General features: G+C 39.7%; 1 protein-coding gene across 3 annotated transcripts in view; it reads right to left on the bottom strand.

The window, feature by feature from the left end:
* LOC107079968 (oocyte zinc finger protein XlCOF22-like) overlaps positions 1 to 26907 on the bottom strand; it is a 69456-nt gene that overhangs the window by 23674 nt on the left and 18875 nt on the right. For 2 of the 3 annotated variants that reach the window (XM_069184361.1, XM_069184362.1), the window contains one exon: positions 21667 to 25498. In XM_069184361.1, the coding sequence (XP_069040462.1) occupies positions 23520 to 25498 (1979 nt within the window). In that variant the 3' untranslated portion in view covers positions 21667 to 23519. Of the gene's footprint in view, positions 1 to 21666; positions 25499 to 26907 lie in introns of those variants that run through there. The other variant, XM_069184363.1, reaches the window with a different exon arrangement.

A 26907-nucleotide genomic window follows, 5' to 3' on the forward strand; every position in this document is an offset into this window, starting at 1 on the left:
CCAGCGCTTTAGACCTTACCCTGAACTGCTATCCCCTTCCTCATAGTGCTGACTGTGAGAATGCTGAGTGGCATCAGCTCTTGTTGTTTGATCTAGTGGTCTCATGACATGTGGGAGTGACTTGTCATGGAAATATACCTATCAAAGAAGCCACAAGAGAGAATTCTCACCTGAGTAAGGTCGTTATTGCAATATTGGGAGCCCTGCTGTCACTGTGCAGAGTGCATCAGAGATTCCACTTGCTACAGGCAGTACAGGCTTTTTATAAAGATGTTGGATGCAGTGGAAAAATACAGCACTTAGTCCCTTTTCTAATACTTCCCCTTTCCTTAGGACAAGAAAGATTACAACATAGAAACGAAAGAAGAAGCGCCAATACATATTCTGCAATGTTTAGCAATTGCACTCGGCTAATTTGGTAATTTAGTTATGTCTTGTCTTGACAAACTGTCTTCTGACAACCTGCATGCAGCACTGCAGTTACATAATTGTCATATATTTTTCTAAAGCTCTTTAACATTTTAAGAATCAATTTACCCATTAGATTTCCATTTCGGACTGCACCTCAATTTTCTGAGGTGTTTCCTCTCTCAGGATGTGGTTCTTCAGCAAGGGTACATTTCACCCTGTGTTTGTGCAGTGCCAGTCTGTGTGAGGCAAGCAGGTTGTGCAGCTCCAATAGCACAGTCAGTTAGCGTATGGTATGTATACAGCAGTGCACAATGGAGCCATGCAGAGATTGTGAGCTCCAGTTTTACCTGGAGCATTGGCGCCTATGTCTTTAGCTTCTAAACGTAACTGTTGACTTTATGTCAATAGTTGATACTTTTTCGCTCCAAAGAGCTGTATTACTGCAGTCATACCTCTTTCCACAAGAAAGATATTGCTGCTCCTAAACAAAAGTACTGCAGCCTCATCTGATACTGATACTGTCACTTCTTGATACTGATGTTAGCCTACTATACCATGTTCAGCCACCGCCACCTGTCTAATAAACAGGAGATTATGGGTCCAATTTCCAGTAATGCATTTCTTCCTGTCTTGTTGTATAGAATTGATCATTATGGACAACCGCCTACGGCTTGATATAGTTGAATGCAAATATTAATTTCCTTTCTTGAACAACTTGTTTTTCTTGAAATGTATAAAACTTGCAAAAGACGAAATACAAACCTTGCTTATCAATGCTGAGGAAATATTCCCAGCTGGCAAAAAAATGAGGGCATTTTTTTTTCACTTTACCATGAGTCGGGCTCGGTGACACAGAGTCGTCACATGCTGGTGGTTTGACATGCAGAAGATCTATATGCCATCAGTCTGCAGTTTGAATCCAGCCATCTGAGTTTAGATCTCAGTGGAACCTGAGCCACAGCTCCTTCTTAAAACATAATCTGCTGAGTGTTACTAGAATCTTACTTGTATAGATGAAACCTTTAATGTGCTGCTAGGTTAAAATTGATGACTTCTTGAACTTCAGTAGGCAATTCCCCTCTTGATTTCGGATTTAATTGCTTTATTACAGGGGCGCTTTTATGATGAAAGAGTCAAGTTCAGGTACTTTGCTTGATGGAGGAAGCTTATTTCGGACTCTGTGATCTGCTTACCTGGAAAAGTCTGCTGTACCACCTTAAGAGAGAGGTAGAGTCTGGATGAAAGTGACGATTTTATGATGTTTTGGAAGAAAACGTTTTTTTTTCTTTGAAATCCAAATAAATCGGACTTGCAGGGCAAAGGATAAACTCTTGGTTTGAGAGATGATGTTTTAAAACAGACAAAACATAGAAAACAAGTGTTTCTCACTTTTGGAAAATAATGGACCAGGGTAACGCATTGCTAGTAGCAGCACTAAACTCACTGTGTTACAGTTCAACAGCATCACCCCAGTGGTACAATGGATAACACATCTGACTACAAACCAGAAGGTTGCAAGTTCAACTCCTGCCCAGTCGTGTTGCTTTTAAACACATCAGGTAACTCACTAAGTATCCTCTACTACTTACTGCACTGTAATCTTACTCGGTAAGAGATTTCCTTCATGTAAATGAACTGCACCTGACAGCTATAGAAAAAAACCTGTGGTCAATTGCAATTAACTTTAAAAATTGCTACTGGTCTCCAGACTATTGAACACAGATCTATCTAGAGATAATCTTCAGCTCTGTGCTGAATTGCAACGAAACAAAGATGGAGAGCAGATGGACGTGTGCTCAGTATGGTGCTGAGGGCTCAGTGTTTCTGTTGTTCTATTTCTCTACTTTATGTTGTTTTCTGTACTGCTAACTGTACATACCGCTTGTTGGACCGACAAATGCAAATGGACATAAGATCGTCTATCGGCACAACTAGATTTGCACGAAAAATAATGATGGATTACCTAGACTACCTGGACTATGGAGTCTTGTACCTGTTCCTGGAGGAAAGTAGCCGCTGCCCAGAATGACATTAACCTGTACACGGAACATGCTACTAGCTATATCACTAAATGCATAGAAGATGTCACCAGGATTACAGTTCACACATACCCAAATCAAAAACCATGGGTAAATGTTGAAATACATGCTAAGCTCAAAGCAAGAACAATCGCTTTCAACTCCGGAGACATGAACATGTACATAAAATCCAGATCTGACCTCAGAAAAGCCATCAAAAGAGCTTAACATAACTATAGAGGGAAACTAGAATGATCCCTGAGACACCCAGAATATGTGGAACAGAATTTGCACCATCACAGACTATGAAGCGCAACCCAGCAATACGACACAAATCACCTTTCTCCCTGATGAACTAAACTCATTCTATGCTCGGTTCAAAGTCCATACCACAGAACCAGCTAAGAAAATCCCCGTAAACCAGGGGGAATACCCACTCTTTGTCTCCAGAGCTGATGTGTATCAATTTTTAGGAAGACAAATCCACGCAAAGCTCCTGGCTCTGACACTGTCCCTGGCCAAGTTCTAAAGGCTTGCGCAGACCAGCTGGCAGACGTCTTCACGGACATATTCAATCTTTTCCTTACTCAATACACAGTCCCATTTTGCTTCAAAAAAACCAACATTGTTCTGATCCCCAGGAAAACCAGAGTTAGCTGATTACTGCCCCATTGCACTCACATCAGTCGTCATGAAGTGCTTCGAGCAGCTGATCAAAGCACACATCACCTCTTCACTGCCTGACACCTTGGACACACTGCAGTTTGCATACCGACAGAACAGATCAGCTGAGGATGCCATCGCCACTGCTCTACACACTACCCCCCTCTCACACCTAGACAAAAAACGAACTTATGTGAGAATGTTGTTTGTTGATTACAGCTCAGCATTCAACACCATTTTACCCTCAAGGCTTGTCACCAAGCTCCAGGACCTAAAACTAAGGACTCTGCAATTGGATCCTGGAATTTCTGACGGGTTGTCTGCAGGTGGTAAGGTTAGGCGCCAATTCATCCTCCACCCTGACTCTGAACATCAGTGCCCCCAAGTCTGTGTGCCGAGTGAAAACATAGGGAAATAGACCCTGTGCAGAGTCAGAGGGCGACAAAACTGAATTCTTAAGGTGAATGTAATCCAAATTGTCAAGCTAGAGTGAGGTCAGAGATCAGAAGCAAAGGGTCAGAAATCCAGAGGGTCACAAGAAAAATGAGGTCGGACAAAGTCGCAAACTGGAAACATAGCGCTGGCTGAGGAAACCTCAATAGTGAGCAAGGACAAGTTTCAGAGTGGGAGTTTAAATAGACAAGGTGAGTGAAGTTAATTAGTGAGTGATCGGGTGCTCATGGGAATGCGACGGTGTCTGCGTGCCCGCGTGCGGTTAGTGACAAGCCCTCTCCCCTACTCCTTATTCACTCACAATTGTGTTGCCAAGAACAAAACAACCCCCACCATTAAGTTTGCAGACGGTCATCGGCTTACTCACAAACGGCGATGAGACTACGTACAGGCAGGACGTTGAAATCCTGAGAGCATGGTGCCAGGACAACAACCTCTCTTTGAACACCAGTAAGACCAAGGATTTGATTGTGGACAACAGAAAACCTGAGAGCAGACCATGCACCCATTTACATCAGCAGGTCTGCAGTGGAGAGGGTCAGAAATTTTAAATTCCTAGGTGCTAACATCACAGAAGACCTAACCTGGTCCCACCACACCAGCTGCGTAGCCAAGACAGCACTGCAGCGCCTATTCTTTCTTCACAGACTGAAAAAGTTCAGCATACCATCACATTTCCTGACCAACTTCTACAGGTGCACCACCGAAAGTATGCTGGGCAAGCGTTTTTTTTATTTTTAAAAAATAAATCGAAATAAGATACAATGACCTGTTCTTGCCTAACTTAGACATTGCATGACTTTAAAAGCTATAAAAAATGGGTTTACATAGTGAAAAAACAGTTTTTTTAACTATGTAAATGGGTAAATTTTCTTCAGCTTAGAACTTTGTGTAAGCTGTTAGTTTTTTACTTTTTAATTAAACATTTAAAATACTTGAATTTCATAAACAATACACGCGTCTCATACAGAAAAATCACATTCTTTTCTCTTCCTGTGCTGTCAAGCAGATCAGCAGGTCTTTTTTTCCAATCAGAGGCTGGGAATATAGTGCACTGCCCACTGCTCTCCGTCAGAGGAGGAGGCAGCACCGAGAAAGGGAGGAGGAGCAATAAACAATGAGTGTTCTCTAGCACAGAGTGCGAATGGCACCCATTGCATCTGCATTTATAACTTCGTGTTTAAAATTAAACAACATAAATAATTTTCTTTGACCCTCTATGTCCAGGGTGTATTCTGACTTGCATCACTTGCTTGCTGGGATAGGCTCCAACTCCTCTGTACTGGATAAAGAGTTTAGAAAAGGGATGGAACTAAAGGCACTGTGTAACTATACACAGTGTTAGAAACCCACTATGAGATGCATGCAAGCATCTCACTGAGGATAAATTATTTTATAGTGCTGGCTTAAGGAAAAAGCCTTTCTGTCTGTCTTGCACATCAGTATCCATAACTAGTTAGTTATTTAAACAAATTGCCTCTAAATATAAACATCTTAAGATGCTGGCTCTGTGAATCAGCATCAGCTATGTTTGCCCATTCCTTCAAATTGTGTGCATCCAGCACACAGTTCAATGCTAGTAACTACACAAAATCTAAAATACAATCTTCATTCCTGTATCTATGTAAACATTCAGTCTGTTAAGTTCATCATCTTCCTCTGCGGTCTATAACATCTCCTGTCATTTTGTCAGAAGTACGCCTAACCCTATTAGGAAGTGTTCTTGTTATCAGTGTATTCCTCAACTTCCCCAACATTATCTTCCTCCTACATACATCTCTAGTCTTGCTATAACCGCAATAACACTTAAATTCTCAACTGCTTGCATTAATTTGTTTACATCACAAATATACGTAAATAGAGGCTATGTAGCAATCTGTATTGTGGAAACATCACACTGATTTAATTTCTTTTAAAGGGAACTAGAAAAACCAAGAAAGGATTTTTTCTAGAATTAAAAAATGCACATCCCATTTACTGGGTAATTAAATCCACACTGAGCAATCTCCAGTATGTTCAGAATTTGGCAGCCAGAATTCTGATCGGGTCACAAGCAAACAATCACATTACACCTGTCTTTGGCTTCCTATCAGGTTTCGAGTCAACTTCAAAATTCTCATCCTCCTTCAGTAACTATCTGTCTTATTATCTGTCTACTCCCCACCTTGCAACCTTTGTCCGCCTGACTCCGGTCTTGTAGATGTCCTCAAAAACATCTACATTCTGTGGGTGACAGGACCTTCTCTAGCTGCACCCCAGAGCTCTGGATTTGTATCCCCAGTGATATCAGAGTCACCTACCCTGAGTGCATTTAAATCTAACCTCAAAACCTTTATTTTCAGAAGACTTATTTAGTGTCTTCATTTTCTTCAACTGCTTCATTTTCTAATTTCTGTAGCACCTCTAACTGCTTGTCTTTATTATATTTACTTTGTAATCTGTGGTCCTTATAACTGTTTTAACACCTACTGTATTGCTTTGAGATGCGACTTTTTATTATTGTAATAGAGAAACATGATCAGATTTTCCCTGGTTCAGAAAAAAAGATCTAAAGTATACTAGTTTATCAGTCTTCTCAGACCTTCTTTGCTAAATGGCTTTGCATACGAATCTAATCAATCTAACTACCTATTTTCTGTGCTTTCTCTATCCTGCTAGATTTATAATTATTCTGAAAATCTTCTTCTTGAAATGAGTCATTTCTAAAAGCCTGTTTTCATTGTAAACATCTTGCAGCAACTCTGCAACAAATATACACTTAGCTCAACCTGACAGTTCATCCTGCTACCAACATTGAATAAAAAAATCTTTAGATTTCTATATTTATGTCTTTATTTAGTGGTTTCACTAGTGACAAAGGCTAAATTAATTTCTTGGAAAACTGTATTTTATGTGTTGCAAAAAACTGACTTGCTTTGACAAAATATATTTACAAATACTTTCGCCTGGCAATCTACCTGAATGTCCACCTATTTGAGAAGCCCTCTATGAAACGATGTTGCTATTAATTCATATAAGTCTCTCTGACAGAATTGCTGTTTTTTATGTGTGCTAATTTTCTATCTATCCCATCAAGCCTTCATACTCTCCCTGCCAGAAATGCACCTGATTATTCAAGCCCCTCATTCTCTGCCAAATCTTTCATGTTTGCATGTTCTTTTGTAACATACCTTTCTGTGATTTTTTGTATATCTAAGCTTTTGCAAGTGTTCCTTCATCCCTCTTCTGCACTATGTCTAGTCATGGCTTTTTTCTGTTCACTTATTTCAAAGTAACACCTGCTCCATTTCTAAAACTGTTTGCTCATGTACATATTTGTATTTTTAAATTTATTTACATCTCTAGCACTTTAACGTCCTTAATTCTAAATGGCCTATTCTAGATGATTTTACTAACTAGTGCAATGAGTTCTCCCTAAAGTTAAATGTTTAAAAACAAAGAAACTGGTTATTGATTTTAGGAAAAATACCATACACCCTCAACCCACTACAATTGATGGTCAGCCTGTTGAAATTGTCGATGATTATAAGTACTTTGGGACTGGTCATTGACAAATGCCAAAAGCATTGGGGAGTGTGTGTCTCACACCCTCCATTGCGAACTCACACTTCTCCCATCTCTGTGCTCCTAGGTGTAAAACCAACAGACTGAGGAAATATTTAATTCCCACAGCAATTACACTCTTAAACAATGCACAGTAACTACCTTGTCTCTTGTTTCTTTTCTTCTGTAACACTTCTGTATTCTCTTCCCTTTTGATGATGTTTTTTCGTTATTGTTCACCGAATTATTGCACTTGACATAACTTCTTTCATTCACCCTTTCCTGAATGTCTATGACAAGATATGAGATAGTGCTGTCTCGGGTGCAATCTTTTGCATCTGAAATTTCACTGTTTAAATGAATAAGAAATTAGATTGCTCATAAATTTTATCACTTTTTCTACATAAACACAACATAACTGCTCTCTGAAACTGCTCTTTTTCTTGTTCGTTTTGGAGACCTTGATCGAAACTGATTTCAGATGACAAAAAGGATTTCTTTTCCATGTGTATTTCTGTTGCAGAAAAAGTGCGCGTTTCCTACATTGCTTTGTTTGTCGAGATTTTAACTTTATATTTTGGCTCAGATTTCAACTATAAATCTTACACTAATTAATAGCAGTAAATACTGATGTCTTGCTCCCCCTTACCACAAAAATATATTTGTATTGTAGCTAGGGAAGTCTTGTGACTGATCTTTGCCCTGTTTCATTGGTTAAACACAAGGATCACAAGCACCGCCATGTTAACTGGGATGTGTAGTTTTTAATTCAGTTTGAATTATAACTACGTACTGTCTTCGTATTTGGCCAGGGCTTTAAAGAGAGGGAGCGCAAAAAAGTTTTGGTGCTGTCATCTCCACTTTAAAGGTGCCCCCCTCGTGGAAGAATTTGACCTCGAAAGTTTGCACAGCGTACCTATTGAAGATAAAGTGCAACAAATGTACCCACAGAAATTCTATAACACTTACATTTATACAGTTGTGAAAAAAAGTTTGTAAACCGTTTGGAATTATCTGGATTTCTGCACAAATGATATCTAATCTGCATCTGAGTCATAATAATAAAGACAGTCTTGTTTAACAAACAACACACACAGCATTTTACATTTCATATCTTTATTGAACAAATAGTTTAAACAATCAAGGTCATTGATGAAAAAATTATGTGAACCCTTATATTTAGTAACTAGTGGAACTGTGGAACCTCCTTGTTTGGCAATAACCTCAACCAAATGCTTTCTGTAGCTTTTTTGTCTTTATTAATAGAAAAAAACTAAATTACAAAATATATCAATCATACAGAAATGTTCTTAAGAAAATAAATCCATCCTCAAATTCAACACAATAAATAGAAAAGCACATAAACTATATTAAACATTTGTAGTACAAAAATAGATCAGAAGTACAAACACAATTACTTATTCTGCTTCTTCCTTGGTCAGACTACTTCACCAGCTCTTTCCCACTCTTTTTATTTTTTATTATTTGGATTTGTGTACAGGAAACGCGATGACAACAAGAGCGTTCAGTTCCATATTGTTGGGTGTAATACTCTTCTGTGTCAGAACACTCACCCAACACCTTTTGCCTTTCTTTTCCTTTTCACATCCCATGTAAAAACGATTCTAGTAGTTGGACTGGAAGTTGGTATTGGAATTAACGCACAGAGTATATCAGTAGAAATGTAGAAATTTGACTTTGAACTATACTACATGGGGCTGTATGTTTGTGAAAAGGTATACCTTCCGCCCCATCGACTGGAGACTGTTATGATCGATATCGAACTATCAAAAAAAAACAATAATCAAACACACAGGCAGATTTTCATAATTGAGGAGCTGACAGGGTGCTCCATTGGAATAGTCATCAGAAAATTACAGAAAAGGAAAATTATTGAAAATCACACTGCGCAAGAGATTTGAATCTGACTGGAGAAAAGCCACCTGCCTCCCCGGCAGGGAATTGAACCCTGGTCTTTTGCATGACAGGCAAGGATACTCACCACTATACTAACAAGGAGTGCTTGTTAGAAACATTTCCTCTTATAACTACAACTGTTTCGGGTTTCGGCTTTTATCTTAATTCCTTCCAGAGGAGTGAATGAAAACATACAGTGTACATATTGGAACATCCTCCTTCATCCTACAAAACTCTCCTCCCTCCTTCATACACTCCCTGCACATTTACTGGTGACGCAATCACAAAAGACTCTGCCCAGTCTACAATTTAATTGGATCAATTGCCTCTTTACCATCATTTCTGTAGGACCAATGCTAAAGAGGACAGCGACGTGAGCTGCTTTTTCAAAATATTTTTAAAAATGTTTTTAAAATAGTAAAAATACAATAAAATCACCCACGTTCAACAAATACTTGATACAGTTTTTATATCGTAAAAAATCTAATGAAGTTAGATTAACCTATGAACCATAGGTCCATTAACCTATGAATCTCATCCAAAAAATTAAATTTCAATATCAAGCAAAAGACATTTTGCAGTTATCTGATATTTATTTCAGGAGGCCACTTTTTATTGTCAATAGAAATAAAAATATTTTAAGTAACAGCTCCTGCACAAATAATATCTTCTGAATGTTTTTGTACGATTTTGTGAAAATAAATATTTTTAAATGTTGTAGATTAAGGTGTAATGACAAGCCCTATCCGGAGTGTGCAAGACCACATTGGCACATGACAGTAAGACATCTGAAAGTTATTATTATGCCAAAAACGCATATTTTGAGATTGTCACCATAAACTGCTTTTGACATGTTTTCGTGTTCACACTGAACTACACCGCTGATGAACTTTTGTCACCATGTAATAATTTTGCCAGCTCCTCACATTTTTCTTGGTTTCACTGACATAGGACAATTTTTGATAAACTGTTATAAAAAAGGAATTTTACTTAAAATATTTTTGCTTTTAGGCAGTTACATTTTACAGAGTTAATTTGTATATGCTTAAACTACTATATTAATGAATCCCTTTAATTGTGTTTGAAAATGAGGTCTTCTATCCTTGTATATATATATATCTTCAGTGCAGTATGGCAAGATGGACTTAACCATTTACATTTGAACTCTCTTCAAGTTGCACAATAACACAATGCATTTTTTTAGAGATCATCGACTAAAGAGGATTTTGCAGAAATTGGGATTAAAGCGAAGAAGACCTCCCTCTTGAGGCCATTTATGCAGCTGTTAAGGTATAGTATTTGAGGAACACTCAAAATATTGCTATTGGAAATTAAATTGGCTGTGATATTTGTTTCAGAATGAGCTTCAGAATTGGTCTCCAGTGAAAGGAATCAGAGTGATGCATAAATGTGTCAGGGATGTACAGATGCAGCCATTCAAAGTGCGCGGTACAGACACGTACCGGAGGTAATTGACTATGGCGTCGTGCATCGTGACGCGCGATGACGCAAAATACCGCGGTGCATGATTGGTTGACCGACAGGGGCACTCGTGGTCCATTGGTCTGGCGTAGAAAGACTTACTGTAAATGTCTTTACTGTGCCCGTTGTAGATATTGAATTTTACCACTGAAGGGAAATCTTAGTAGCTGAGCATAAAAAGAATAGGAGCATACTGTAACACGTGTGAAGGCCATAAACAATATTAATTTTTGAACATAAACATACAGTATATAGCTGGTCTTGGTACTTTAAAGAAAAAAATACACACCAGTATTCCATTTCTTGTAACATGCTGTAACAAGATCGGTTAAACTGCGAAGAAAATGCTTTCAGAGAAAATGTTTCAGGTGTGAAGAACATAGATCTCCAATGCAATTTCAAGCAAACCTGTTCCCACACACCCTGCCCCCACTACCATTAGAATATACACAAACATTTTAGCGTTTCATTCTGAGCAGAAGACCCTCACATCTGAAGAGTGCTGGCTGTGACGACTTAAACCGGTTTCACAGGTTTCAATCACAGACCATGTGACATGGGACTCAGTAAACTACAGTAACACCGTATTTGATAACGCTATAAAAACGCTATAAAATAATGTGACTTGGCACAGAACAAGTTTATAGCACAGTACAAAAATAAATTCTGACCATGACTTTAGAAGCATAAATTGCCCTACACTCAATTTAAACACAAGCTGTCTTTAGCCCTCTAAGCTGGTTCATACAGAAATGTAGAGATCCAGGCTCAGAACACACAGCTTCATTAGCGAATACATATGCAGGACAACTAGAGAAGACGTTTTACAGAGGATGGATTTTTAGAAACATCCCATCAGACATCCCATCATATTCACAACGTGGAATCTAGAAAATAATATTACGTAACCAAAATCCGCAATATGGAAACATAACCTGTGTAATTGTTGATAGATGATGTACTCGTAACATTTTTTCAAGACGAACTACAACATTTAAAAAATGACTTGTATGTACTTGATATCTCTAATCAATCCATGGGTCCCAGCACAAAACGAAACTAAAATGCATACCGTTTCGCGCTTCTTATTAGTTGCTCAAAAGTAATTTGACCGTATGAAATGCATAATATAAACCTAGAAACATATACATGAGCAGTACTTAAGGACTGTAGTATCGGTGTTAAGACATACCTCTCAAATACTGTAAATCAAGTTAAAAATATCTCAAGACCGATACTGGTCATAATGAAACCATGTTTCGTGTATGTTTTCTTTAAAGTACCGAGACCAGCCATATACTGTATGTTTATGTTCCAAAATTAATATAATTTATGGCCTTCACATGCGTTACAGTATGCTCCTATATTTTTATGCCCAGCTACTAAGATTTCCCTTCAGTGGTAAAATTAGATATGAATATTCAATACTTAAACGGGCACAGTTAAGACATTAAATATACATATACATACTGTATACAGTACAGTTTGCATATGGTAATATGTTTATGTTACGCGATTAAAAAATAAATAAATAAAAATGAAAAGTCCAGCACCAGCTGGATTTAAACACACAACCTGCCAGTTGGTAGTCACGCACCTAGACCAGTAGGCTACAAGACAGCTTGCATGAACAGGCAGGCGAAACAGCCCTACACAGCCCTGCCGGATATACACGGATATAATCATACCGTTATTAAATTCTTGAGATACGCGATTCCATATTATATTCCCTTTTAATAAAATTCTAAAACTATGCTTGTTGACTCCGGTATCAAGTTAGTTAAAGACTTTGATGCTTAAAATGTTTAGGGAGAAATGGAATACTGGTGTGTATGTTTTCTTTAAAGTACAGAGACCAGCCATATACTGTATGTTTAAGTTGCAAAATTAATATCGTTTATGGCCTTCACACGCGTTGCAGTATGCTCCTATTCTTTTTATGCTCAGGTACTAAGATTTCCCTTCAGTGGTAAAATTCCATATAAATATTCAATACTACAAGGGGCACAGTAAAGACGTTTACTTTAAATCTTTCTACGACAGACCAACGGACCACGAGTGCCCCTGTCAGTCAACCAGTCACGTACCGCGGTACCGCGCGTCATCGTGCGTCACAATGCGCGACGCCTTAGCCAATTACCTCCGGTACGTGTGTGTACCGCGCACTTTGAATGGCTCCATCTGTATGTGAGTATGGTAGTCACATATAATTAATACTATTCCAAAAACAATCATCATTTACCCCTCTAAATTTGTTAATTTCACCTCTTTATGACTACTTGAATGGCTGATGGATGTTGTTTTTTCCTTTTACAGTATTTTGTTCATTTTTGACTAATTTTTACCTGATTTTGTACAGACTTCCCATACTTGAGCTGTTGAATATAATATGGAATCGCATATCTAAAGAAATTAATAACGATATAATTATATTCATGTTGCAAAAAAACTGCAACAGACATAAAACCTCCCCTGCTTTTAACAGAGTGGACGTGGCAAGCTTCTAATGTCAACTCGATTCGATTGGAAGACAATGAACATATTCTAGCCCTAAATTAATTAATAGCAAACATGGTTTACATAAAATAAATTTTTCCAAGAAAGTTTATAATAATACGATCTATAGTTGAAATCTGAGCCTAAATATAAAGAAAAAGCATTTTCAGAGAGCAATCACACTGTGTTTATGTAGAAAAAGTGATTAGGTTTATGAGCAATCTAATTACTTATTCGTTTAAAATGCTGTATAAAATAAAGTTTAAAGACAGAGTGGTGAACATTATTATGGATAAGACAAAGATAACGATCCTGATAAGTTTAGAAATCTGTGTACACTGTAAGGTTTTTACTTCTTAAACTTTTAAAATACACGTTTCGAATAGAAAGAAAACATCTTCCTGGTACAGTATGTACAGTATAGCAAACCAGCACGTCTTTTTTCTCCAATCAGAAGGGTTAGACGCTGGGGTTAGATCCCCGGCGGAACACATTCCATAAGATTCAGCACTTTTATATATCGCCTTTAAAGGTGGCTTCTCAAAACGCTTTGCAGGATAATAACAACAATAACAGCAACAACAACAATATTGTATTTCATTGCACTTTGAAAACCAAGTAATAACTTAACTATTACAAAGTAAGATTACAAAGTAAATACCCAGACAAAGGCAAATGCATTTTTAATAAAATGCTTTTATTCATTCAGCAGAGAGAGAGCTAAAACCTGGGCGTAACAGCTGTTCCTTTTTCTGATCACTCGCTCTCTGGATAAACATCTCACCTGTCCTGTTCTTTGTTTTCCTAATTTGCTGATTATGCCTTCTGCGATCCACTCCTGCCCTCACACCTAAAGAAGACTATATTAAATTTCTTTGCGCGGTCCATTGTACAATTAACCCTTGTATATGTTGTCCTTAAGGTGATATCACATAAAGGTGATATGTAAAATAATGTTTTTATTATTGTTATAGAGAAACATGATCAGATTTTCCCCGGTTCTGAAAAAAATATATAAAGTATACTAGTTTGTCACTAGTATACTTTTAATACAGTCTTTGCTGTGCTCTAGAGGATCCTTGTGATATTTCGAGCTCTGGTTGAATGATAAGTGTCGCAGTTTAAATAAATTTCGTAGTTGGCAATTATGAAACACTCTATTAAAAGCAAGGGAGTTTTTATGTCCGTTGCAGTTTTTTTTAAACTGAACTTGTTTGAATTGACTGAGCTCCGTTCTGTACCACACAATGTCTGTTTTTTTTGTGCTGTCCTTTGACAAAACAAGGCTCACCAGATAATGTGAATCGAAACCTGTTTTTCTAGCTTTTAAAGTCGTGCGATGTCAAAGCAGGAACACATCATTATATCTTACATATGAAAAATACATAATATAGCTCCCAAACAAACGCAAACGTGTTTTTAATAAGATGCTTTTATTCGTTCATAATCCGACAATTTCAGGAAGACTACTGGAGGTCTGGCTTTTTTTCTGGAAAACCATAACTCTGGTCTTGTCCAGATTGACTGTCAGTGCTCAGGTCTGACAGTGCTGCTCCAGCAGTGCCAGGTTCTGCCGCAGCCTCTGTTTTGTGGGGGACAGCAGGACCAGGTCATCTGCAAAGAGCAGGAACTCGATTTCTGTAATTAATGCAGATCAGTAAATCAAGGGACAAAACAGTTATTGTGCCCGGCTCCTCAATGGGCTTTGACGTGCTAATGCGTTGGTTTAACGGGTGTGGCAATGTTTTTTATTATTGTTTTTACTATTATTATTTTATTAATGTTTTAAAATATACTAGTTTGTCACTCTTCTCATCCCCTCTTTGCTAAATGGCTTTTGAATAGAGTCACATGAAGAGAGAGGTGAAACAGCCCTACACAGCCCTGTCGCAGTACACAAATATAATTATATCTTATTAATTTCTTTAGATACGCGATTCTTTTAATACAGTCTTTGCTGTGATATATCCTTGTGATATTTCGAGCTCTGGTTGAATGATAAGTGTCGCAGTTTAAATAATTTTCGTAGTTAGAAATTATGGAACGCTTCATTAAAAGCAAGGGAGTTTTTATGTCCGTTGCAGTTTTTTTGCAAGATGAACATAATTATATTGTTATTGATTTCTTTAGATATGCGATTCCATATTATATTCCCTTTTAATAAAATTCTAAAAGTATGCTTGTTGACTCCGGTATCACGTTAGTTAAAGACTTCGATGCTTAAAATGTTTAGGGAGAAATGGAATACTGGTGTGTATGTTTTCTTTAAAGTACCGAGACCAGCCATATACTGTATGTTTAAGTTGCAAAATTAATATCGTTTATGGCCTTCACACGTGTTGCAGTATGCTCCTATTCTTTTTATGCTCAGGCACTAAGATTTCCCTTCAGTGGTAAAATTCCATATAAATATTCAATACTTAAATGGGCACAGTTAAGACATTAAATATACATATACATACTGTATACAATACAGTTTGCATACGGTAATATGTTTATGTTCCTAAATCAATCTCATTTATGAGCATGTGAAAGGCACGGTGAATCGATTCTCAAAAATTACTGTACTTTGCATGATTGGAAACAAATGCGTGATTGCGAAATGCTGTGGTGTTACTTTTACAAAGACGGTCAATGAATAAAAGAATGTGGACCAGGGCAATACTTTGAGTTTACACTTACAGCTTGTCCAAGGTCATTAATTATTAATACTATTAGTAATCTCTTCATTAAAAACTTTGATGGCAACAGCTCAAACATGAGAGGTTGAGCTTTATTAGCTCCACCTTGCGGAAATTCCGGATACTATTATTTTGCTTGCGGTATTATAGGAGAATTTACGGTAACTAGCGGTATTTACCGGTAACTCGCGGTAAACTGCGTACAGCTCACTGGAAAATAATGCGGTATCGCCCGCGCATTTTGAATGGCTGCATCTGTATACTGCAGAGTTAGGTTTTCTTCCATTGACATTTTCACTTTTCATAATTGTTGTTTTTCAAAGTGTGCAGAGTACCTCAATGGATATCTGAAGAGTTATTGGATATCTCAGTGACAAAAACATTTTTGGGGTATATGAAATACATTTCCTGCATATGAATTTCAAGTTGGTATATATAATATGTCCTATACATGTTGCAGTAGCATAATCAAGAAGATAATGTACTCTATTATTTTTATTACAGGCAATGATGGGCCATCCATATGTAAGTCTTGTTTGCTTTAAAACTTCAGTGTATATGTTACAATATTCCTTAAAAGTAAATTAAATTATTAATAATTAATATTAAGTAAAATGTAAATTGAGAAACTAAAGCTTCCATACACAAACACTAAATGGTAGCCTTACAACAAGATAGTCAATGTAGTGGAACAGTTCAAGTAAAAAAATATAACTGACACTAGGATGAACTTAAGAAGTAAAATGAATTATGACTGTTGTATTGTTTTGGACAATTATAACGCGTGGGACAGTGGGAAGGACAGTGGACGCGTACCTATGAGCCTTTGAGAGGATGGCAGAGCGGCTCCAGTGGGATCGTAACCTGTGGGCCTGCATTGTAGCCCCTTTCCTGTTTGGCGAGGCTCAGAAGGCATATTTCGACCAGGACAGCTCCTTCACCTCTGATTATGACACTCTCAAGGCAGAGAATCTAGATCGGGAATGGAGTCCGAGCCCAACAGTTCCACGAGTGGTGCTACGATCCCCAAGTGTCTACCCGCTCTCAGATGGTCGACTTAATCTATCTTGCCAAAAAGTGGCTCGAACTGGACACCCTCGCCGAGAATAAGACTTGCGCATCGTCTTGGATATGTACCTGAGGCAACTACCCCCGGAAATTCGGAGAGACATCTTGCCACAGTATCGCCAAAGAAGGCGGTCTCTTTCTGTCCGGGAGCTCACCAGGAAGAGAAAAGGGCGGAAGCGAAGAGCTGCCGTGGGGTCTGCCTGAAGGCCAGGATGACCATCTCTTTCCCAAGCCAGGCACGGAGGGACATGAAGCAGACCAGTGCCTCTCAGTGGACATGAAGATGGACTGTAACATCATCTATGCCTCCATAAACCAACACCTAGGGGGCTTTCTGCTCATGGATCGGACCCCCCTGGTAGAAACAGTCTTTCTGAATATGCAAACCCTAATTGAATTCGGAAGTGCTCTGTGTATGGTGTCCTCCGAGATTATTTTACCTAACCAGATCGAGGTACACCGCCGGATCACTGTGGGCAGTATCCATGGGGAGCAGAAGAGTTACCCCGTTGCACACTTAAGGCTTACGATCTCAGAGAGTCAACATCCAGGCCGCTGTAGTACCGGGGCTGCCACATCACCTTATTTTGCGGAGAACATTTTCCCAATTTAAAGAGCTTTTCACCTCAGTCTGCCCTTGAAAAAACAATCACAACAACTCTCTAAAGACAAAAGAGGTGGCTGAGAAGAAAAAAAGAGATAAAAACAGGGGTAGCCGTCTGTGCACTGGGTAAACGAGGTGGAAAGGGGATCGCCACCCAGACCGATCCTCTTGTTGAACCCTCTTCTCCTCCTTCTTCCCTGACAACTAGGAGAACAGAGGCTGCTACAGCCTGCACAGACCCCCTAGACAGCTGGGAAATTGAGATCTAAACAGCAGACTTTCCCCGAGATCAAGCTGGAGAACCCTCACCCATGCCAGAGCGCAGGGAGTAGAACTGAATGGACAACCTGTGAAAGGCCACCAGAAGCTTCCTAATTCCTTCATCATCAAGAACGACCACCTCTATCAATGGAAAGGGCCAAATCAGGATTGACTTCTGGTACTGAAAAGAGACCGTCAGCTCATACTCTGGCTAGCTCATTCACATCCGGCTGTGTGGGCATCTTGGGGTCGACAAGACATGCAAGCGCTAGTTCTGTGTGAGACAGTATATCAGCGCCACCTGGGGTCTTTATTAGAAGTCCTATATTACATTTTCACGTGATCTCCCTGTGTTCACACTGAGAACTACAGCACCAGCTGAAAGGCTGCAGAAGCCCTTTTCTTTCTCTTGGAGAATTCTCTACACTCACGTAGATTCTTGCCATTCTTTATTTCTTGTGGGCCTGTGAAAAGGCAGCCAGTAATTCCAACACTGTTACAGTACATGCAGTGTGTAGGAGTTTTGTGAATTTACTGGGACAATTCATTAATTGCAGCAGTAAACCACAAGGTGATTCTTTTATGGCTATTAGAGGATCAATCGTTAGAACAATCTGCAACGCATGCACACGGATTCAAAATACATGGATATAATTTCCTAATATCAGCTATTTTCATCATTTGTGCATCAGAATGCATCACAATCATTTTTCTAACCTACGGATAAAGATTTGCAATGAGTAAACCCTTCTCTTCACAACCCTTTTTCGAAGAAGTGCATCTAAGTCTTTCGTAATATTCAAGAGGGGACTCAGCTCTCTCGTGGTGAACGTGATGAGCGGCAGCCAGAGCAGAGATAGATTCCACATACGTCAAATGTCAAAGCCCCACAAAGCTATTACAGACCTCTGGTCCCTGCCTATTCATTCACTCGTGTACCGCTTGGCTGATAGTTTTTCTTACCAACATAACTTTCTCCTGTTCTGTGGCTTCTGAGATAAAAATGCAGTGTATGTTTCAGCTCATCTATATAGATCTAAACATTATTCTCTGATGCCGTTGGGTCAAATCTCTCTGTATCTTTCGCTAGCTGTCTCAACAGGTGGAGGTTAATTTTCCCAGCTTCTCTGCTGACGGGGAGATGGCCGAGATCGGGGCTGGAGGGTTGAATTGAATTGCCCTAGAATATTGTTCACGGCTTGGCGATCTACCCCACGCTGACTCTGGTATAGAACCTGGCCGGAAAAACTCTCTCTCAGGCGAAACCCTTAGCTCCAGGCTGAATGAGTGCTACTGAGGGCTCTTTGCGGTGATGCCTGATTTGTTTTGCTGATTTGTTTTGCCTGATCAGGCTCTGCCTGATTTGTTTTGCTTCCCGCAGGGCAGCATCTAGTTTCTGTTTAAACATTTCTTTATCCTCACTTACGTGTAACAAATCCTTGTGTATTTTCTGATTACGCTCGTACAAACTCTCCAGTTCCCCTTCAATGCAGTCTAGCCTCTAGTTCGCTCCTAGCCTCCTCAGCACCAGTTTCTTATGCAGACAGGTCCTCCAATTTCACTAAAGCCTCTTCGAGTTGGGCTTCACTTATTTTCATTCTCCACTTTCGTTTTCTAGATTATCTCTAATAAATCAACTCGTTCAAATTTAGTCTGAAGCTTTTGACCTTTCTCCAACTCGGCTGAAGTCAATTCGAGGCTTTGAGAGGTTTAAAGCGAAAATCAATAGAATCCATACTGCATTCACAGTTCTACCTGAACTTTTTCAATTTGATTAAAATCCAATTTTTCAATTTTTCAATACTGCCCCAGTACTCTTTTGTCATGATCGCAAACCCCTCCTCTTAAGGGCGCTCCAGCCCTTCCTTGTTTTCTCCCATTACCTGCACCTGTTCCCTATTTCCATTCCGCCTTAAAAGCCAGACGCAGACGTCACCCGAATGCCGTTTCGTGAGAACCCGGTGTAGTGTGCTCTCTGAAGGCACCAGTTCTGTAGGGTTTGGGCATTTACTGGAACAATTATTAATTGTAGCAGTAAATCACAAAATGATTCTTTTGATGGCTTTAGAATCCAACCATGCGATATAACTCAAACAACGCACACACACAGGTACTAATACACGAGGATACATTTATTAATACATAGAATATGCATGTAAACCTAACAGATCTTATCGAGAGGGTTATCAGAATACAAAAGGTATATATTCAGTCAGTTACAAAGAGTTACACATATCAAGAGGACATATGTTCAGTATATCATTCATTTAGACCGTTTCGTAAATGAACTTGGTTATAACTTCTACATTAGATACTCAAAACAAATACATAACTCTTAGGAATTAAATTGATATCAACTGGTTTGGATAACAATTGAATTCTCGAGCTGCAATGCATTGAAGTTGAATACTCATCCAATCTCTGGGGATTCAGATCTCCTGCGGGCACAAAGAAACAGTTGCAGGCTTATTGCTGTCCAATCCGCGCTCTCTGGCTAGGTGCCAGGCTGTGCTGTGCGGCTTGCGACGGTGCGTTGCTGTTGCTCACTGACCGGCTAGTTAGTGTTGGCTTTAACTAGCAAAGTTTGTGCACAGGAGAAAAGATGACTGTGGGTCCCAGCAAGTCTGGAAGAGGACCGGTTCATTCCTGATGAAGAGCTAGTTCTGAATAGTGATTCAGCTGTCCACAGTTCTGACCTGTTCACGAGGCCTGCTGCTGGTGATAACCTTGGGTGGATTCTCTGGTTACTCTCTGGCAACCTCCGCTCTAGACTCTTAGAACAAAGGAAAGTTCTGGCACTCGGACACACTGGCCGTTCCGTGGTTGTCCGGGCTGAGTCTCAGGATGGTCAGGAGGCGCGCTGCGAGAATGTCCTGCACTTGGGAGCCTTCTGCTCCTGGGCCGTCCTGCCCTGGAATTCTCCTTTGAATTCCCTTTAGAAAAGTCCACAGAATTCTCCTGGAGCTCTGTGTTGCCTGTTTTTACCTGGAGGAACTTCAGCTCGTTGATTGGCTGAAAGTTCCATGGGCATCAGAGTCCCACGTGGGTTACTCGGCCCTACCAGTCCTTGATTGGTTGATCAAGGTGAGATATGAGTCACTTACTCCTGACACTTATGAATGCAGTCCAGATGTCCATCTGGCACTCCCGAGACAGATAGGCGCCAATGGATGACCATTGATCATGATAGCCAGGCTTAGCTAAGTGCATCCCCCTTTGGGAGCTGTCCCTTATCAAAAGAAAACATCTTTAAATCAGCCTGCATGAATAGCTTTTCTGTGGCTGCACCACAGAGATGAAGAGAGAGATGAGGCCTCATTTGGGAAAGCACAGCAACACTTAATTCTGTCTTATTAATAAGCCTCGCCGCTACACCGGGATCCTGCTGCATTTATGATTTTATGATTCCTGCTCCGTTATGATTTTAACCTTCTGTTCCTGATTCCCCACCCCACCGGTCCCGACCCGGTTCATGCTTTTATTCCCTGGATTGATCTCCTGGTTTTGGACTCAACTCTTCTGTTTTGGATTCTCTGTTTGGACTTTGTCTTTGTTTGTTCGCCCCGGACTCACTTCCCCAGGACACCTGCTCACCTTGGACACGCCCCTTGCCTCCAGACCCTCTCCTGCATGACCTTTTCCCCAGCGTATCTTCACAATTCCGAAGTCCTCTGCTCATGTCATCTGCATAGGGCCCGGAAAGAACTGTTCGTGACACCTTTGAGCATATTAGGTTCAACCACAATACCACAGTTCTATCACCACAAAAAAACACAGTACCGAATACAAAACAACCGAACAGATAGATCACAAAGCAGCGCACACTGCACTATAGTTTCAAGAGCAAGCACACTGCACTATACGTTAAACCTTTTTTTGCCAGCACAATTATTCCACTTGATTGATTCTCATTTCAATCTGAAGGATCCTCACACAGGCACCAATAAATGAGTTTTGTTAATATACTGGGATAATTTATTAATTGTAGCAGTAAACAAACCACGAGATGATTCTTTAATGGCTATTAGAGGATCAATCGTCAGAACAATCTGCAACACAAACACACAGATTCAAATTCACGGAATACATTTATTAATACATAAAATTGTGCATATAAAAACATGTAACAGCCTGCCTGGATACAGATGGCAGATTGTACTGTGAGGGTTGCCAAGATACAAGATATATATGATCATGAAGAGATACAAAACACGGAATATGCATTCAGTATACAGCTATACTATAACGAAATTCAGCAATAGTGTTTTGTTCATCTGTCTCATGAATATGAATTCTACATTATATACTCATAAGTAAATGTGTAACTCAACACGAATTAAACTGATATCAACCTTTATTGAGATAACAATTGAATTCTCGATAGGCAATGCAGAATATTGGGTTTACTTATCCAAATATGGATTTGTATTTCTCGGGGCACAGACACAAAAGACCAGCTGGCAGGCTCTGTTGCAGTGTCCTATCGGCATCCTCACGCTCCCGGCCAACCAGTCCTGGTGCAGTTCCGAGTTGCAGAAAGAAGGAAGGAGAGAGAGAGGCCGCAACGCGTGTGACAGTCGTTGCCTTCCCAGGGAGCTACTAGTAGTCCGGCTGACTAGTAATGCAGAAAGCATAACTGCGGGTCCGAGCAAGTCACTTGTTAGGGTGGAAGAAACGTGGTTTGCTTCTGGTGTAGAGCTACTGCTGAATAAAAACTTATTTAGATTGTCGACAAGAGTCCAAACGTAAACTTCGGTGATCAAGCTAAGCGTCCACGTTGGCTGGTAGTGATTTGGGCAAGATTTCCTAACATACTGGTTTTCCCCTGGCTGATGCTTTGCTGAAATGAGGTTCCAGTCCCAATACAGACAACACTGGCCATCACATGATTGTCTCTAAGGGTAAGCGAGAAGCAAAGTTCTCAGCTCTGCAGTCTCCTTTAGCTAGAACAAAGACAGGTGATGACTGATTGAAAGTTTGGCAGGCATTTGAGACCCACGTGCCCCACAGGTCCCTGACTGGTTGAGCAAGATGAGAGAAGTGTAACAATGACCTCTGACTGCAATCCAGATGTTCCCAAGAATCGCATAGATAGATAGGCACCAGAAATGGCAATTGATCATGATAGCCAGGCATAGCTGGGCGCATCCCCATTTGGGAGCTGCTGCTTATTGGAAAGAAAACACTTTAAATCAGAAACTATCCGAATAGCTTCTCTGTGGTGCAGAGGAAGAGGGATGGGGACCTCATTTAGGAAAGCACAGCAACACTTAATTCTGTCTTATTAATGAGCAGTGAAGCCCAAAAGCTGCAGTATATTGAAGTCGTTAGAAGGATGTTAATTTTCAACTTTAATAATTTGAAATAAAAGGTAACAAGTGGAAGAGCCACCATTCAGCTTCTCCTGTCACACACAACACTGTACAACAACAGAAAAATAAGATTCAATTAAATAAGAAATTCTAAAGTAAAACCGCACTGCAAATACAAATACATCAATGTTTCACATTATTTTACTCCAAGCAGGGGTGAACTACATTTCTGTTGTGAAAATACTCAGGTTTAAAGACTGAAACTCTTGTTGATAATGTTTTTAAGCAAAAGGGTAAACAATTTCATATAAAATACAATAGTTTCAAAAACTCAATTTATTTTGATAAATCAAATTATTTATTTACTGGATTTAGAGAATGTTGGAGATCACTTGCATGAGTGTATCATTTGTATTTTTTTAAAATGTTTTGTTTATGATGATGCATGTTTAACTTGAGGGCATTGTAAATTTAAAACCTGTACAGACCTGTACAGTGAGTTCTGCTATGAGGTTAAAGACTCCTTTATTCCATAATCCACCCAAGGTGTAATAGTTTAGAAAAAACAAGAAGATTTGAATTTTTAAAATGAATAAACCATTTTACAACTCTAAACTTCTGTGTAACATTTAATCATGTTTTTGTCTCTTGTGTGAATAAGATGATGTCTTTTTAAATGGCTTTGCCGATTAAAAGTCTTACCACACTGACTGCAACTGAATGGTTTCTCTCCGGTGTGAATACACTGGTGGGCTCTTAAGGATCGTGAGTCAGTAAAACTTTTCTCACACTGACTGCAGCTGAATGGTCTCTCCCCTGTGTGAATGCGCTGGTGGGCTTTTAAGGTACGCGAGTCATTAAAACTCTTACCACACTGATGGCAACTGAATGGTCTATCTCCTGTGTGAGTGCGCTGGTGCATTTTTAAATAGCTTTGCCGACTGAAACTCTTCCCACACTGAATGCAGCTGAATGGTTTCTCTCCTGTGTGAATAAACTGGTGAGTTTTTAAATGGCTATGCCGACTAAAACTCTTCCCACACTGACTGCAGCTGAATGGTCTCTCTCCTGTGTGAATGCGCTGGTGGGCTCTTAAGGTACTTGAGTCACTAAAACTCTTCCCACACTGACTGCAGCTGAATGGTCTCTCTCCTGTGTGAGTGCGCTGGTGCATTTTTAAATGGCTTTGCTGACTAAAACTCTTCCCACACTGACTGCAGCTGAATGGTTTCTCTCCAGTGTGAATAAACTGGTGCGTTTTTAAATGACTTTGCCGATTAAAACTCTTCCCACACTGACTGCAGCTGAATGGTTTCTCTCCTGTGTGAATTAATTGGTGTTTTTTTACACTGCCTGCCTGACTAAAGCTCTTCCCACACTGATGGCAGGTGAATGATATCTCTCCCATGTGAATGCACTGGTGGGATCTTAAGGTACTTGAGTCACTAAAACTCTTCCAACAGTTCCCACAATTGTCTGAGCAACTAAAATTCCTCCCACATTGATTGCATCTGAATGCTCTGTGCTTTATGAGAGTGTGCTGGTGACTTTTTACTTTACCTGATTGCTGAAAACATTGCTGTTGTCTGTGCTGTACTGACATTTTCTTCACCTCATCTGAACAAGGTTTAGGATGAGACCTCTTGATCTTCTGACCTGCAGTGAGCTGGTGATATTTTAAGTTGCTTGAATGATCAATCCACTGCTGTACTGACAACCTCTGCATTATTGCAGAAGAAGGATTCATCAAGTCTTGTGGGCCTCCCTGCTGTTTCTCCCCTTCCTCTCTGTACTGACTCTCCTCTGTGTGCTGTAACTCAGTCCTGTACTCTTCATCAGTATGCTGCTCTGCAGGCTGTGGCAGCTGGGATCCAGTTTCCTGCTCCCCTAGACTGTAAAAATTCAATTCCTTCTGTTCCTCTTCCTTGTGCCCTTGTACAGATACCGATTCCACTTCATTGAAATGCTCTGCAATATTATTAGTGTCTAAATTATTACACTTCTCTGTAAAGTCCATAGATACTAAAGGAACATTCATTTGTTTAAATCCCTTATGCAATGACAGGCGCTCCACTTTAACAGCACAAGACCTTATTATGAAGCCCTGTAGGAGCTGCTGTTGTTCCTTCCTGTACTGACTCTCCTTTGGGTGCTGTAAATCAGTGCTGTTCTCTTCACCAGGTCCATTCATCTGCTGCTCTGCAGGGTCAATCAACTGGGGCTCTATGTCCTGCTTTTTAAGATGTAACTTATCTAGGTGTTCTTTGTGGTTTTGTACAGAGCCACAGTCCAGTTCATTACAACCTTCTTTAATATTGTTCATGTCCAGATTATTAATCTTCTCTGTAAAATCATCAAATACTAGGAAACCAGATGTCTCACTCTCAGGCTCTGTCTTTATCATGGGCACACAGTCCAGATCCACAACACTCTGTCTGCTCTCTGTGTGCTGTTCACTGAGTTTTTCTTTCTCTTCTGCAGCAGTGGGCTCTGTCTCCTGCATCAGACTGGAGCCCCACTCCTCCTCACTGTGCTGCTGTTCAAGAGGGGCCCTTTCCCCAGCATGAGAGAAAGCACTGGCCTCTGGCCCTGCAAACACAGGACAAGAGGACAAAATCTTTTACATGGGCTGAGAGTAGAATTTAAAAATAACACCATGGAGAAACAAGAAAAAAAACTTTAAGATACAGGGATTTTTAGCATCTAGACCACCCCTGGCCCCTAGAGGTTAGTTTTAACCGTCCCTCGAGGTAAAAATAAATTTGTCAATATTCGCCATTTTCCACCTTGTTTGGGGCTATTTTTTCTTACATTTCATTATTCTTGCCGTTAGATGGCGCATGAAAGCAATACCAATTTGATTTGCTGGAGAATCAGTGTGTTTGAGAAATGTTTCCCCGATTCCCCTTTAAAGACAGTGAGGAGTCCATCTCAGAAGTTAAAATACATTTTTATTTCATGCGCATGGGGGGAAAAACACAGAGATGCTTGGGGTATTTTTCTCCAAGTAATTCAGCCAGAACAGTCCTTAAATATTTTTCTGTTATCTATCAAACTTTCCTGTGCTTACAAGATTAGCAGTGTTCAAAAATCACGCACAACCTCCTACCTTCCGATTCACTCAAGATAACTTCTTTTGATACAACTGGTTACTTAGGTTCCTAGCACGCATCCCTATAAAATGATATAGAATTAAATAATAGCCCTTGTTCTAAATGTCCACCTTGTAAAATATTGCATCCTCTGCAAGAAAAAAATAAAAAAATTCAAAGAGACCCTTTCAACAAGTGGGTGCATCATACTGCAATCCTCCGTCGAAATGAGCGGAGTGAAGAAGCAGAAAGATGACAGTGAATGCAGAGTGTTCAACAAAGAATGGACTGCAAAATACCTTTTCACAGAGGTTGGAACAAAGGCTATATGTTTAATTTTAAGGAAAGTGTTACAGTGTTCAACAAATACAATCTCAGTTGGCATTTTTCTACCAAACATGTTAACTATGCTAGCAATCTGTCATGGGAGGAGTGGGCTAATAAAGCTTCCAAACTAGTTCCTAGTTTACAGGCTCAGCATAATGTTTTTTCCCTCCCTTCTTCCATCCAAGAGGCCAGCACAAAGGCACACCAACTGCTCACATATAACATTGCTAAACAAAGCAAGCTATTCTCTGAAGTTTTTTTTTAAGGAGTGTATGATAGAAACCGCAGATATTCTTTGTCCAGAAAGCAGAGCAAATTTGAGAAAATAAGTTTATCACACAGAACCCGTCGGGTCGAGGTAATCGGTGAAGACTTGGCTTGTAAACAAGAAGTTGGAGAACTTTAAGTTATTCAATTGCATTGGCTGAAAGTACTGATATAAAGGACACTGCACAGCTTCTAATTTTTGTCAGGGGAATTAATGGCAGTTTTGAAATTACGGAGGAGCATTTATCAATGGAGATTTTTAAAGGAACAACGAAGGGCTCGGACTTGTATGACAAGGTGTCACGTTGTATT

Source organism: Lepisosteus oculatus, chromosome 26 (assembly GCF_040954835.1).
Source record: "Lepisosteus oculatus isolate fLepOcu1 chromosome 26, fLepOcu1.hap2, whole genome shotgun sequence".
NCBI classification, from domain to species: Eukaryota; Metazoa; Chordata; class Actinopteri; order Semionotiformes; family Lepisosteidae; genus Lepisosteus; species Lepisosteus oculatus.